The following is a 14,300-nucleotide window of genomic DNA, read 5'->3' on the forward strand; positions in this document are numbered from 1 at the left end:
TGGGTAACATCAGGGTTTAAAACACGCCACGTATCAACGAGCCGAAAACTGCGAATCAAGTCGCCGAGCTCGCGACAAATGTTAGGACGAGGCACCTGATCGACAACATCTAAAACGCAATTAAAATCGCCGCCGACAACTAAAGCATCCACATTCCGGTGTAGCAGTGCACACAATTCCTGCCCATAAAAAACAGCCCTCGCCGGCTTATCGTTCCCAGACGGGGCATAAACGTTAACAAAGACAACGCCCAGTATAGTGCAACTAACAGCACGACCATTTGGTAAAATAGCAACGTCGGAAATAGCAAGATCAGAACGGACTAAAATGGCAGTTCCTGCATTGGAATCCGGTAAAACATTGTCAACAACAATAAAGTCACTAAAATCGTGTAAAAAGACAAGTGCATCGCGCGTCACCTCTTGTAAAAAGACAACATGGCAGTGGTGATCACGTAAAAAGGCCTGAAAAGCCAGTAACTTGCACGGGTGGCACAACTTGTTAAGATTAATAGTGACAACATTCCACTGGCTAAAATCGTAAGTCATAGACTCACACAGTTAAAAGACACACAAAAGTAAAAACACACAGAAAACACGGAATGTGCAGGTTCACGACAGAGGAGGGGGCACACAGGACACACACTATGTCTCCGCACCCTCCACAACAACCTCCGCCCACTCCGAAGGCTCGAAGGGGGAGAGGGGTGGCAGGGTGGCAGTAGCTGGCACGGCAGAAGCGACCGACACAGGATCCCTGACGGGCATCTGCACGTCGGAGGGAGGCACCGACACGCGGTCGTGGATAGAAGGACCAGCGCGACGTCGGTGGACATCCTCAGCCTTCCGTTTCGTCGACATAGGTGCCGCAGTCACAGCCGAGACAGTGTCGGGCGCTAAAACAGGCACGTCTGCAGAGGCTGGTTGACTTAACACAGTCCGCAGATGGCGAACAGCAACGTCACGTTGCTGCGCCGCATCGCTCAGATCAGCTGACTGCGCGTGGCGAGAGGAGGCCCGCGGCGACTGTTGTTGTTGCTGTTTGCGCGGCGGCTGACGCCCGGAGCCGGAAGCCTGAGGCGGCCGGAGCTCCACGTCGAGGTCGCGCCGCGCGGCACGGCGTTGCGACGCCCAAGAAGAGGCGGGGGAGCGCCCTACCGGGGACGGACTACGGTCACGCCGCGTGTAACCCCCGTCGTAAGAAGGGGAGCTACTGACACTGCGGAAGCGTTGCCTACTGGAACTCCGAGAACGAGCTTCATCCCGTTGCGGTTTCGGTTCCACAAAAACATGGCGTGATTCCGCAACAAAATTAGGCTCAGAAACATCAGAGGGTACAACGACGGGTGCAGGCACAGAAGGAGAGGGTGCCAACTGCGACACAATAGGTGCAACAGGGTCCGAAATAGGGCACGGAACAACATCGGTTACCGATTGCGGCACGGAGTCAGAGACAGCCTCCGACACAACAGCACCCACAACCGGTTGAAGAGCAGCAGGCACGTTTTCCGAAGCCGCGAACAAAGGTTCCTGGCCGGTAGTCGCAAGATCAGAGACAGTAGCATCAGCAGACACATCCATCGCTTCCGCGGCGGCAGCAAGATTAACATCTGCCGCACGCCGCGCGGGCGCGGGGGGGGCGGAACCCAAGACCGTAGCGGCGACGGAAGCAAAACTAGCTCCTTGCAAATTGGCCTCAAGTGGTAGCTGAACAGGCCGTTTGCGCTTCGGACAATCCTGCCGATAATGTCCGACACCGTTACAAAATGAGCAAGTCTGTGGCTGGCCACTGTACGTGACAAACGCACGGTGGCCGTTTACCAAAATAAAAGACGGAATATGCTGCCTGACCACCATCTTAACACTGCGCACACCGTTCTCGACTTGAAATATGTACGCAGACGACCATTTCTCTTTCACTACAGATAGAACAGTGCCATAAGGCCGCAAGTGACGAGAAATAGTGTCGTTGCGAATTTCAAACGGGTGGTTAAATATGCGGATTTGTCGAAGACCAAAACCAGCATGAGACACAGTGACATTACTAATATTTCCGTTAAGGTGTCGAAATCTACGAACACCGTCATTAACAGAGACAACAGCATCACACAGATCGGGAGATTTCAGTTTCAAGAACACAGAATTTAAAAACGTATCGAACTGAATACCGAGCACATCAGTAGTAGACAACATCAAGTCCTCAAGCAACCAACGATGGATCTCGAAAGCCGAAGGTTTCTCTACGGAACGATCAAACTCGCACTGAATATTATTCTGTCGCTCTTCACTTTCATCGTAAACGATATCCATTACTTACAGTTCAATAGAAAGAAAGAAAGCAACAAGGAAGAGGGAGCAGACGACACGCGAGGTGCCGCCGGCCCAGTCGCACGAGGTAAACACAGCACGCCAGGCACCGAGGTGTTGGCTGGCGCGCGGCCGACCGGCGTATGGCCTGTGCGGGGTGTGGCAGAGTCTTGTTGGAGGGCGCCACTGCTGGCGATGTGAGCTTCCTCGCCTCGCCTCGCCTCGCTTCAGACGAGGTGTTTGCGTAATTTGCAGTGCATTAGCACCTTTCCTATCCCTGTCCCTGTCCCCGTCCCGACTTGTCCCGACTTTGCTCGACTGCCGCTCGCTGCCGCTCGGGTCGTGGCCCATATAACAGCGCAAGCACAAGAAACGTCTGCAGGAGATGACGAGACGAGACGAGACGACTAAGGAATAAATTTATAATTACATATCGAAGTAGGAATTGTACACCGCTATACAACAACAGGCGCTGACGTATTTCAGAACACATCTGCCGATTCGTACTGTTTTGTCGTTTTCAAAGACTTCCTAGCGAACTTGGTTAGCACATTCTCCCTCAAACTGAGATATTTACTGCAATTTCGCACCTTATGGTCATTACAGTAGATTAAAATGCTTAAGCAAGAATCTTTGTCACAACAGAACGGTGGTATGGAAAGAGGGCGGTATAAAAAAAAAAGTAAATGAAAGGGAGCCAACAGCACGTGGTGTTCCCAGGTGGTCACCCATCCAAGTACTAACCACGCCCGATGTTGCTTAACTTCGGTGATCGGACGAGAACCGGTGTACTCAACATGGTATGGCCGTTGGCGCCCAGATGATGTAGGCGCAAGGCGGAATTCGCATTCGGTTCTTATCCCAACACACACAAAATCACACTTTTCGGTCGAAAGCAGCCGCATTCTTTTTTATTGACAATTTGTCACGTTGGCGCGAACGCAATCCTGAGTTCCAAAACTTATGAGCCGGAAGGACGCGCTTCGTGTATTTTTTTTTTTTTTTTTTTTTGTTGTGAGATTTATAAATTTATTTATTAACATTACATCGTTACAAGCTAACAACTTTACAACATAAAACACGAACAGAATTGTAATTGTAAGCACTTCCTTCCGCAATCCGACGTGCCAGCAGAGCGACTGCCGAATTAGCGGGCGCGCCGCCGTGTGTGTGAGACGCGCAGCTTCTCGTTGCACCTCCTGTCATCCGCTTGGCGCGTGCAGCCTTCGACACTCGCGGAAGACGCATCTTGTCCCTGGTGTCCAGCGCAGGAGGGCTGGCGCGCGGCCGACCGGCGTATGGCCTGTGCGGGGTGTGGCAGAGTCTTGTTGGAGGGCGCCACTGCTGGCGATGTGAGCTTCCTCGCCTCGCCTCGCCTCGCTTCAGACGAGGTGTTTGCGTAATTTGCAGTGCATTAGCACCTTTCCTATCCCTGTCCCTGTCCCCGTCCCGACTTGTCCCGACTTTGCTCGACTGCCGCTCGCTGCCGCTCGGGTCGTGGCCCATATAACAGCGCAAGCACAAGAAACGTCTGCAGGAGATGACGAGACGAGACGAGACGACTAAGGAATAAATTTATAATTACATATCGAAGTAGGAATTGTACACCGCTATACAACAACAGGCGCTGACGTATTTCAGAACACATCTGCCGATTCGTACTGTTTTGTCGTTTTCAAAGACTTCCTAGCGAACTTGGTTAGCACATTCTCCCTCAAACTGAGATATTTACTGCAATTTCGCACCTTATGGTCATTACAGTAGATTAAAATGCTTAAGCAAGAATCTTTGTCACAACAGAACGGTGGGATGGAAAGAGGGCGGTATAAAAAAAAAAGTAAATGAAAGGGAGCCAACAGCACGTGGTGTTCCCAGGTGGTCACCCATCCAAGTACTAACCACGCCCGATGTTGCTTAACTTCGGTGATCGGACGAGAACCGGTGTACTCAACATGGTATGGCCGTTGGCGCCCAGATGATGTAGGCGCAAGGCGGAATTCGCATTCGGTTCTTATCCCAACACACACAAAATCACACTTTTCGGTCGAAAGCAGCCGCATTCTTTTTTATTGACAATTTGTCACGTTGGCGCGAACGCAATCCTGAGTTCCAAAACTTATGAGCCGGAAGGACGCGCTTCGTGTATTTTTTTTTTTTTTTTTTTGTTGTGAGATTTATAAATTTATTTATTAACATTACATCGTTACAAGCTAACAACTTTACAACATAAAACACGAACAGAATTGTAATTGTAAGCACTTCCTTCCGCAATCCGACGTGCCAGCAGAGCGACTGCCGAATTAGCGGGCGCGCCGCCGTGTGTGTGAGACGCGCAGCTTCTCGTTGCACCTCCTGTCATCCGCTTGGCGCGTGCAGCCTTCGACACTCGCGGAAGACGCATCTTGTCCCTGGTGTCCAGCGCAGGAGGGCTGGCGCGCGGCCGACCGGCGTATGGCCTGTGCGGGGTGTGGCAGAGTCTTGTTGGAGGGCGCCACTGCTGGCGATGTGAGCTTCCTCGCCTCGCCTCGCCTCGCTTCAGACGAGGTGTTTGCGTAATTTGCAGTGCATTAGCACCTTTCCTATCCCTGTCCCTGTCCCCGTCCCGACTTGTCCCGACTTTGCTCGACTGCCGCTCGCTGCCGCTCGGGTCGTGGCCCATATAACAGCGCAAGCACAAGAAACGTCTGCAGGAGATGACGAGACGAGACGAGACGACTAAGGAATAAATTTATAATTACATATCGAAGTAGGAATTGTACACCGCTATACAACAACAGGCGCTGACGTATTTCAGAACACATCTGCCGATTCGTACTGTTTTGTCGTTTTCAAAGACTTCCTAGCGAACTTGGTTAGCACATTCTCCCTCAAACTGAGATATTTACTGCAATTTCGCACCTTATGGTCATTACAGTAGATTAAAATGCTTAAGCAAGAATCTTTGTCACAACAGAACGGTGGGATGGAAAGAGGGCGGTATAAAAAAAAAAGTAAATGAAAGGGAGCCAACAGCACGTGGTGTTCCCAGGTGGTCACCCATCCAAGTACTAACCACGCCCGATGTTGCTTAACTTCGGTGATCGGACGAGAACCGGTGTACTCAACATGGTATGGCCGTTGGCGCCCAGATGATGTAGGCGCAAGGCGGAATTCGCATTCGGTTCTTATCCCAACACACACAAAATCACACTTTTCGGTCGAAAGCAGCCGCATTCTTTTTTATTGACAATTTGTCACGTTGGCGCGAACGCAATCCTGAGTTCCAAAACTTATGAGCCGGAAGGACGCGCTTCGTGTATTTTTTTTTTTTTTTTTTTTGTTGTGAGATTTATAAATTTATTTATTAACATTACATCGTTACAAGCTAACAACTTTACAACATAAAACACGAACAGAATTGTAATTGTAAGCACTTCCTTCCGCAATCCGACGTGCCAGCAGAGCGACTGCCGAATTAGCGGGCGCGCCGCCGTGTGTGTGAGACGCGCAGCTTCTCGTTGCACCTCCTGTCATCCGCTTGGCGCGTGCAGCCTTCGACACTCGCGGAAGACGCATCTTGTCCCTGGTGTCCAGCGCAGGAGGGCTGGCGCGCGGCCGACCGGCGTATGGCCTGTGCGGGGTGTGGCAGAGTCTTGTTGGAGGGCGCCACTGCTGGCGATGTGAGCTTCCTCGCCTCGCCTCGCCTCGCTTCAGACGAGGTGTTTGCGTAATTTGCAGTGCATTAGCACCTTTCCTATCCCTGTCCCTGTCCCCGTCCCGACTTGTCCCGACTTTGCTCGACTGCCGCTCGCTGCCGCTCGGGTCGTGGCCCATATAACAGCGCAAGCACAAGAAACGTCTGCAGGAGATGACGAGACGAGACGAGACGACTAAGGAATAAATTTATAATTACATATCGAAGTAGGAATTGTACACCGCTATACAACAACAGGCGCTGACGTATTTCAGAACACATCTGCCGATTCGTACTGTTTTGTCGTTTTCAAAGACTTCCTAGCGAACTTGGTTAGCACATTCTCCCTCAAACTGAGATATTTACTGCAATTTCGCACCTTATGGTCATTACAGTAGATTAAAATGCTTAAGCAAGAATCTTTGTCACAACAGAACGGTGGTATGGAAAGAAGGCGGTATAAAAAAAAAAAAAGTAAATGAAAGGGAGCCAACAGCACGTGGTGTTCCCAGGTGGTCACTCATCCAAGTACTAACCACGCCCGATGTTGCTTAACTTCGGTGATCGGACGAGAACCGGTGTACTCAACATGGTATGGCCGTTGGCGCCCAGATGATGTAGGCGCATGGCGGAATTCGCATTCGGTTCTTATCCCAACACACACAAAATCACACTTTTCGGTCGAAAGCAGCCGCATTCTTTTTTATTGACAATTTGTCACGTTGGCGCGAACGCAATCCTGAGTTCCAAAACTTATGAGCCGGAAGGACGCGCTTCGTGTATTTTTTTTTTTTTTTTTTTTTGTTGTGAGATTTACAAATTTATTTATTAACATTACATCGTTACAAGCTAACAACTTTACAACATAAAACACGAACAGAATTGTAATTGTAAGCACTTCCTTCCGCAATCCGACGTGCCAGCAGAGCGACTGCCGAATTAGCGGGCGCGCCGCCGTGTGTGTGAGACGCGCAGCTTCTCGTTGCACCTCCTGTCATCCGCTTGGCGCGTGCAGCCTTCGACACTCGCGGAAGACGCATCTTGTCCCTGGTGTCCAGCGCAGGAGGGCTGGCGCGCGGCCGACCGGCGTATGGCCTGTGCGGGGTGTGGCAGAGTCTTGTTGGAGGGCGCCACTGCTGGCGATGTGAGCTTCCTCGCCTCGCCTCGCCTCGCTTCAGACGAGGTGTTTGCGTAATTTGCAGTGCATTAGCACCTTTCCTATCCCTGTCCCTGTCCCCGTCCCGACTTGTCCCGACTTTGCTCGACTGCCGCTCGCTGCCGCTCGGGTCGTGGCCCATATAACAGCGCAAGCACAAGAAACGTCTGCAGGAGATGACGAGACGAGACGAGACGACTAAGGAATAAATTTATAATTACATATCGAAGTAGGAATTGTACACCGCTATACAACAACAGGCGCTGACGTATTTCAGAACACATCTGCCGATTCGTACTGTTTTGTCGTTTTCAAAGACTTCCTAGCGAACTTGGTTAGCACATTCTCCCTCAAACTGAGATATTTACTGCAATTTCGCACCTTATGGTCATTACAGTAGATTAAAATGCTTAAGCAAGAATCTTTGTCACAACAGAACGGTGGTATGGAAAGAGGGCGGTATAAAAAAAAAAGTAAATGAAAGGGAGCCAACAGCACGTGGTGTTCCCAGGTGGTCACCCATCCAAGTACTAACCACGCCCGATGTTGCTTAACTTCGGTGATCGGACGAGAACCGGTGTACTCAACATGGTATGGCCGTTGGCGCCCAGATGATGTAGGCGCAAGGCGGAATTCGCATTCGGTTCTTATCCCAACACACACAAAATCACACTTTTCGGTCGAAAGCAGCCGCATTCTTTTTTATTGACAATTTGTCACGTTGGCGCGAACGCAATCCTGAGTTCCAAAACTTATGAGCCGGAAGGACGCGCTTCGTGTATTTTTTTTTTTTTTTTTTTGTTGTGAGATTTATAAATTTATTTATTAACATTACATCGTTACAAGCTAACAACTTTACAACATAAAACACGAACAGAATTGTAATTGTAAGCACTTCCTTCCGCAATCCGACGTGCCAGCAGAGCGACTGCCGAATTAGCGGGCGCGCCGCCGTGTGTGTGAGACGCGCAGCTTCTCGTTGCACCTCCTGTCATCCGCTTGGCGCGTGCAGCCTTCGACACTCGCGGAAGACGCATCTTGTCCCTGGTGTCCAGCGCAGGAGGGCTGGCGCGCGGCCGACCGGCGTATGGCCTGTGCGGGGTGTGGCAGAGTCTTGTTGGAGGGCGCCACTGCTGGCGATGTGAGCTTCCTCGCCTCGCCTCGCCTCGCTTCAGACGAGGTGTTTGCGTAATTTGCAGTGCATTAGCACCTTTCCTATCCCTGTCCCTGTCCCCGTCCCGACTTGTCCCGACTTTGCTCGACTGCCGCTCGCTGCCGCTCGGGTCGTGGCCCATATAACAGCGCAAGCACAAGAAACGTCTGCAGGAGATGACGAGACGAGACGAGACGACTAAGGAATAAATTTATAATTACATATCGAAGTAGGAATTGTACACCGCTATACAACAACAGGCGCTGACGTATTTCAGAACACATCTGCCGATTCGTACTGTTTTGTCGTTTTCAAAGACTTCCTAGCGAACTTGGTTAGCACATTCTCTCTCAAACTGAGATATTTACTGCAATTTCGCACCTTATGGTCATTACAGTAGATTAAAATGCTTAAGCAAGAATCTTTGTCACAACAGAACGGTGGTATGGAAAGAAGGCGGTATAAAAAAAAAAAAAGTAAATGAAAGGGAGCCAACAGCACGTGGTGTTCCCAGGTGGTCACCCATCCAAGTACTAACCACGCCCGATGTTGCTTAACTTCGGTGATCGGACGAGAACCGGTGTACTCAACATGGTATGGCCGTTGGCGCCCAGATGATGTAGGCGCATGGCGGAATTCGCATTCGGTTCTTATCCCAACACACACAAAATCACACTTTTCGGTCGAAAGCAGCCGCATTCTTTTTTATTGACAATTTGTCACGTTGGCGCGAACGCAATCCTGAGTTCCAAAACTTATGAGCCGGAAGGACGCGCTTCGTGTATTTTTTTTTTTTTTTTTTTTGTTGTGAGATTTACAAATTTATTTATTAACATTACATCGTTACAAGCTAACAACTTTACAACATAAAACACGAACAGAATTGTAATTGTAAGCACTTCCTTCCGCAATCCGACGTGCCAGCAGAGCGACTGCCGAATTAGCGGGCGCGCCGCCGTGTGTGTGAGACGCGCAGCTTCTCGTTGCACCTCCTGTCATCCGCTTGGCGCGTGCAGCCTTCGACACTCGCGGAAGACGCATCTTGTCCCTGGTGTCCAGCGCAGGAGGGCTGGCGCGCGGCCGACCGGCGTATGGCCTGTGCGGGGTGTGGCAGAGTCTTGTTGGAGGGCGCCACTGCTGGCGATGTGAGCTTCCTCGCCTCGCCTCGCCTCGCTTCAGACGAGGTGTTTGCGTAATTTGCAGTGCATTAGCACCTTTCCTATCCCTGTCCCTGTCCCCGTCCCGACTTGTCCCGACTTTGCTCGACTGCCGCTCGCTGCCGCTCGGGTCGTGGCCCATATAACAGCGCAAGCACAAGAAACGTCTGCAGGAGATGACGAGACGAGACGAGACGACTAAGGAATAAATTTATAATTACATATCGAAGTAGGAATTGTACACCGCTATACAACAACAGGCGCTGACGTATTTCAGAACACATCTGCCGATTCGTACTGTTTTGTCGTTTTCAAAGACTTCCTAGCGAACTTGGTTAGCACATTCTCCCTCAAACTGAGATATTTACTGCAATTTCGCACCTTATGGTCATTACAGTAGATTAAAATGCTTAAGCAAGAATCTTTGTCACAACAGAACGGTGGTATGGAAAGAAGGCGGTATAAAAAAAAAAAAAGTAAATGAAAGGGAGCCAACAGCACGTGGTGTTCCCAGGTGGTCACCCATCCAAGTACTAACCACGCCCGATGTTGCTTAACTTCGGTGATCGGACGAGAACCGGTGTACTCAACATGGTATGGCCGTTGGCGCCCAGATGATGTAGGCGCATGGCGGAATTCGCATTCGGTTCTTATCCCAACACACACAAAATCACACTTTTCGGTCGAAAGCAGCCGCATTCTTTTTTATTGACAATTTGTCACGTTGGCGCGAACGCAATCCTGAGTTCCAAAACTTATGAGCCGGAAGGACGCGCTTCGTGTATTTTTTTTTTTTTTTTTTTTTTTGTTGTGAGATTTATAAATTTATTTATTAACATTACATCGTTACAAGCTAACAACTTTACAACATAAAACACGAACAGAATTGTAATTGTAAGCACTTCCTTCCGCAATCCGACGTGCCAGCAGAGCGACTGCCGAATTAGCGGGCGCGCCGCCGTGTGTGTGAGACGCGCAGCTTCTCGTTGCACCTCCTGTCATCCGCTTGGCGCGTGCAGCCTTCGACACTCGCGGAAGACGCATCTTGTCCCTGGTGTCCAGCGCAGGAGGGCTGGCGCGCGGCCGACCGGCGTATGGCCTGTGCGGGGTGTGGCAGAGTCTTGTTGGAGGGCGCCACTGCTGGCGATGTGAGCTTCCTCGCCTCGCCTCGCCTCGCTTCAGACGAGGTGTTTGCGTAATTTGCAGTGCATTAGCACCTTTCCTATCCCTGTCCCTGTCCCCGTCCCGACTTGTCCCGACTTTGCTCGACTGCCGCTCGCTGCCGCTCGGGTCGTGGCCCATATAACAGCGCAAGCACAAGAAACGTCTGCAGGAGATGACGAGACGAGACGAGACGACTAAGGAATAAATTTATAATTACATATCGAAGTAGGAATTGTACACCGCTATACAACAACAGGCGCTGACGTATTTCAGAACACATCTGCCGATTCGTACTGTTTTGTCGTTTTCAAAGACTTCCTGGCGAACTTGGTTAGCACATTCTCCCTCAAACTGAGATATTTACTGCAATTTCGCACCTTATGGTCATTACAGTAGATTAAAATGCTTAAGCAAGAATCTTTGTCACAACAGAACGGTGGTATGGAAAGAAGGCGGTATAAAAAAAAAAAAAGTAAATGAAAGGGAGCCAACAGCACGTGGTGTTCCCAGGTGGTCACCCATCCAAGTACTAACCACGCCCGATGTTGCTTAACTTCGGTGATCGGACGAGAACCGGTGTACTCAACATGGTATGGCCGTTGGCGCCCAGATGATGTAGGCGCATGGCGGAATTCGCATTCGGTTCTTATCCCAACACACACAAAATCACACTTTTCGGTCGAAAGCAGCCGCATTCTTTTTTATTGACAATTTGTCACGTTGGCGCGAACGCAATCCTGAGTTCCAAAACTTATGAGCCGGAAGGACGCGCTTCGTGTATTTTTTTTTTTTTTTTTTTTTTGTTGTGAGATTTATAAATTTATTTATTAACATTACATCGTTACAAGCTAACAACTTTACAACATAAAACACGAACAGAATTGTAATTGTAAGCACTTCCTTCCGCAATCCGACGTGCCAGCAGAGCGACTGCCGAATTAGCGGGCGCGCCGCCGTGTGTGTGAGACGCGCAGCTTCTCGTTGCACCTCCTGTCATCCGCTTGGCGCGTGCAGCCTTCGACACTCGCGGAAGACGCATCTTGTCCCTGGTGTCCAGCGCAGGAGGGCTGGCGCGCGGCCGACCGGCGTATGGCCTGTGCGGGGTGTGGCAGAGTCTTGTTGGAGGGCGCCACTGCTGGCGATGTGAGCTTCCTCGCCTCGCCTCGCCTCGCTTCAGACGAGGTGTTTGCGTAATTTGCAGTGCATTAGCACCTTTCCTATCCCTGTCCCTGTCCCCGTCCCGACTTGTCCCGACTTTGCTCGACTGCCGCTCGCTGCCGCTCGGGTCGTGGCCCATATAACAGCGCAAGCACAAGAAACGTCTGCAGGAGATGACGAGACGAGACGAGACGACTAAGGAATAAATTTATAATTACATATCGAAGTAGGAATTGTACACCGCTATACAACAACAGGCGCTGACGTATTTCAGAACACATCTGCCGATTCGTACTGTTTTGTCGTTTTCAAAGACTTCCTGGCGAACTTGGTTAGCACATTCTCCCTCAAACTGAGATATTTACTGCAATTTCGCACCTTATGGTCATTACAGTAGATTAAAATGCTTAAGCAAGAATCTTTGTCACAACAGAACGGTGGTATGGAAAGAAGGCGGTATAAAAAAAAAAAAAAAGTAAATGAAAGGGAGCCAACAGCACGTGGTGTTCCCAGGTGGTCACCCATCCAAGTACTAACCACGCCCGATGTTGCTTAACTTCGGTGATCGGACGAGAACCGGTGTACTCAACATGGTATGGCCGTTGGCGCCCAGATGATGTAGGCGCATGGCGGAATTCGCATTCGGTTCTTATCCCAACACACACAAAATCACACTTTTCGGTCGAAAGCAGCCGCATTCTTTTTTATTGACAATTTGTCACGTTGGCGCGAACGCAATCCTGAGTTCCAAAACTTATGAGCCGGAAGGACGCGCTTCGTGTATTTTTTTTTTTTTTTTTTTGTTGTGAGATTTATAAATTTGTTTATTAACATTACATCGTTACAAGCTAACAACTTTACAACATAAAACACGAACAGAATTGTAATTGTAAGCACTTCCTTCCGCAATCCGACGTGCCAGCAGAGCGACTGCCGAATTAGCGGGCGCGCCGCCGTGTGTGTGAGACGCGCAGCTTCTCGTTGCACCTCCTGTCATCCGCTTGGCGCGTGCAGCCTTCGACACTCGCGGCAGACGCATCTTGTCCCTGGTGTCCAGCGCAGGAGGGCTGGCGCGCGGCCGACCGGCGTATGGCCTGTGCGGGGTGTGGCAGAGTCTTGTTGGAGGGCGCCACTGCTGGCGATGTGAGCTTCCTCGCCTCGCCTCGCCTCGCTTCAGACGAGGTGTTTGCGTAATTTGCAGTGCATTAGCACCTTTCCTATCCCTGTCCCTGTCCCCGTCCCGACTTGTCCCGACTTTGCTCGACTGCCGCTCGCTGCCGCTCGGGTCGTGGCCCATATAACAGCGCAAGCACAAGAAACGTCTGCAGGAGATGACGAGACGAGACGAGACGACTAAGGAATAAATTTATAATTACATATCGAAGTAGGAATTGTACACCGCTATACAACAACAGGCGCTGACGTATTTCAGAACACATCTGCCGATTCGTACTGTTTTGTCGTTTTCAAAGACTTCCTGGCGAACTTGGTTAGCACATTCTCCCTCAAACTGAGATATTTACTGCAATTTCGCACCTTATGGTCATTACAGTAGATTAAAATGCTTAAGCAAGAATCTTTGTCACAACAGAACGGTGGTATGGAAAGAAGGCGGTATAAAAAAAAAAAAAAAGTAAATGAAAGGGAGCCAACAGCACGTGGTGTTCCCAGGTGGTCACCCATCCAAGTACTAACCACGCCCGATGTTGCTTAACTTCGGTGATCGGACGAGAACCGGTGTACTCAACAAGGTATGGCCGTTGGCGCCCAGATGATGTAGGCGCATGGCGGTATTCGCATTCGGTTCTTATCCCAACACACACAAAATCACACTTTTCGGTCGAAAGCAGCCGCATTCTTTTTTATTGACAATTTGTCACGTTGGCGCGAACGCAATCCTGAGTTCCAAAACTTATGAGCCGGAAGGACGCGCTTCGTGTATTTTTTTTTTTTTTTTGTTGTGAGATTTATAAATTTATTTATTAACATTACATCGTTACAAGCTAACAACTTTACAACATAAAACACGAACAGAATTGTAATTGTAAGCACTTCCTTCCGCAATCCGACGTGCCAGCAGAGCGACTGCCGAATTAGCGGGCGCGCCGCCGTGTGTGTGAGACGCGCAGCTTCTCGTTGCACCTCCTGTCATCCGCTTGGCGCGTGCAGCCTTCGACACTCGCGGAAGACGCATCTTGTCCCTGGTGTCCAGCGCAGGAGGGCTGGCGCGCGGCCGACCGGCGTATGGCCTGTGCGGGGTGTGGCAGAGTCTTGTTGGAGGGCGCCACTGCTGGCGATGTGAGCTTCCTCGCCTCGCCTCGCCTCGCTTCAGACGAGGTGTTTGCGTAATTTGCAGTGCATTAGCACCTTTCCTATCCCTGTCCCTGTCCCCGTCCCGACTTGTCCCGACTTTGCTCGACTGCCGCTCGCTGCCGCTCGGGTCGTGGCCCATATAACAGCGCAAGCACAAGAAACGTCTGCAGGAGATGACGAGACGAGACGAGACGACTAAGGAATAAATTTATAATTACAT

The 14,300-nt window shown here is 50.3% G+C and overlaps 1 protein-coding gene and 10 non-coding genes across 11 annotated transcripts; all 11 read right to left on the reverse strand.

The window, feature by feature from the left end:
* Positions 1 to 644: 644 nt before the first annotated feature.
* LOC124562834 (calphotin-like) lies at positions 645 to 13,064 on the reverse strand. Its single transcript, XM_047130961.1, has 2 exons — positions 12,687 to 13,064; positions 645 to 1,736 (listed from the first exon to the last, which is right to left on the reverse strand). Exons 1-2 carry the CDS (start codon positions 13,062 to 13,064, stop codon positions 645 to 647), a joined length of 1,470 nt encoding a protein of 489 aa, XP_046986917.1.
* LOC124563116 lies at positions 3,002 to 3,120 on the reverse strand. Its single transcript, XR_006969903.1, has one exon. It is a non-coding gene; the product is annotated as a 5S ribosomal RNA (ribosomal RNA).
* On the reverse strand, positions 4,157 to 4,275 carry LOC124563117. Its single transcript, XR_006969904.1, has one exon. It is a non-coding gene; the product is annotated as a 5S ribosomal RNA (ribosomal RNA).
* On the reverse strand, positions 5,310 to 5,428 carry LOC124563118. Its single transcript, XR_006969905.1, has one exon. It is a non-coding gene; the product is annotated as a 5S ribosomal RNA (ribosomal RNA).
* LOC124563289 lies at positions 6,467 to 6,585 on the reverse strand. The gene has a single exon (XR_006970059.1). It is a non-coding gene; the product is annotated as a 5S ribosomal RNA (ribosomal RNA).
* On the reverse strand, positions 7,622 to 7,740 carry LOC124563120. The gene has a single exon (XR_006969906.1). It is a non-coding gene; the product is annotated as a 5S ribosomal RNA (ribosomal RNA).
* On the reverse strand, positions 8,778 to 8,896 carry LOC124563121. Its single transcript, XR_006969907.1, has one exon. It is a non-coding gene; the product is annotated as a 5S ribosomal RNA (ribosomal RNA).
* LOC124563122 lies at positions 9,935 to 10,053 on the reverse strand. The gene has a single exon (XR_006969908.1). It is a non-coding gene; the product is annotated as a 5S ribosomal RNA (ribosomal RNA).
* On the reverse strand, positions 11,095 to 11,213 carry LOC124563123. The gene has a single exon (XR_006969909.1). It is a non-coding gene; the product is annotated as a 5S ribosomal RNA (ribosomal RNA).
* LOC124563125 lies at positions 12,256 to 12,374 on the reverse strand. Its single transcript, XR_006969911.1, has one exon. It is a non-coding gene; the product is annotated as a 5S ribosomal RNA (ribosomal RNA).
* A 349-nt stretch (positions 13,065 to 13,413) lies between the features above and the next one.
* LOC124563200 lies at positions 13,414 to 13,532 on the reverse strand. Its single transcript, XR_006969978.1, has one exon. It is a non-coding gene; the product is annotated as a 5S ribosomal RNA (ribosomal RNA).
* Positions 13,533 to 14,300: the final 768 nt, after the last annotated feature.

This window comes from Schistocerca americana, unplaced genomic scaffold (assembly GCF_021461395.2).
Source record: "Schistocerca americana isolate TAMUIC-IGC-003095 unplaced genomic scaffold, iqSchAmer2.1 HiC_scaffold_119, whole genome shotgun sequence".
NCBI classification, from domain to species: Eukaryota; Metazoa; Arthropoda; class Insecta; order Orthoptera; family Acrididae; genus Schistocerca; species Schistocerca americana.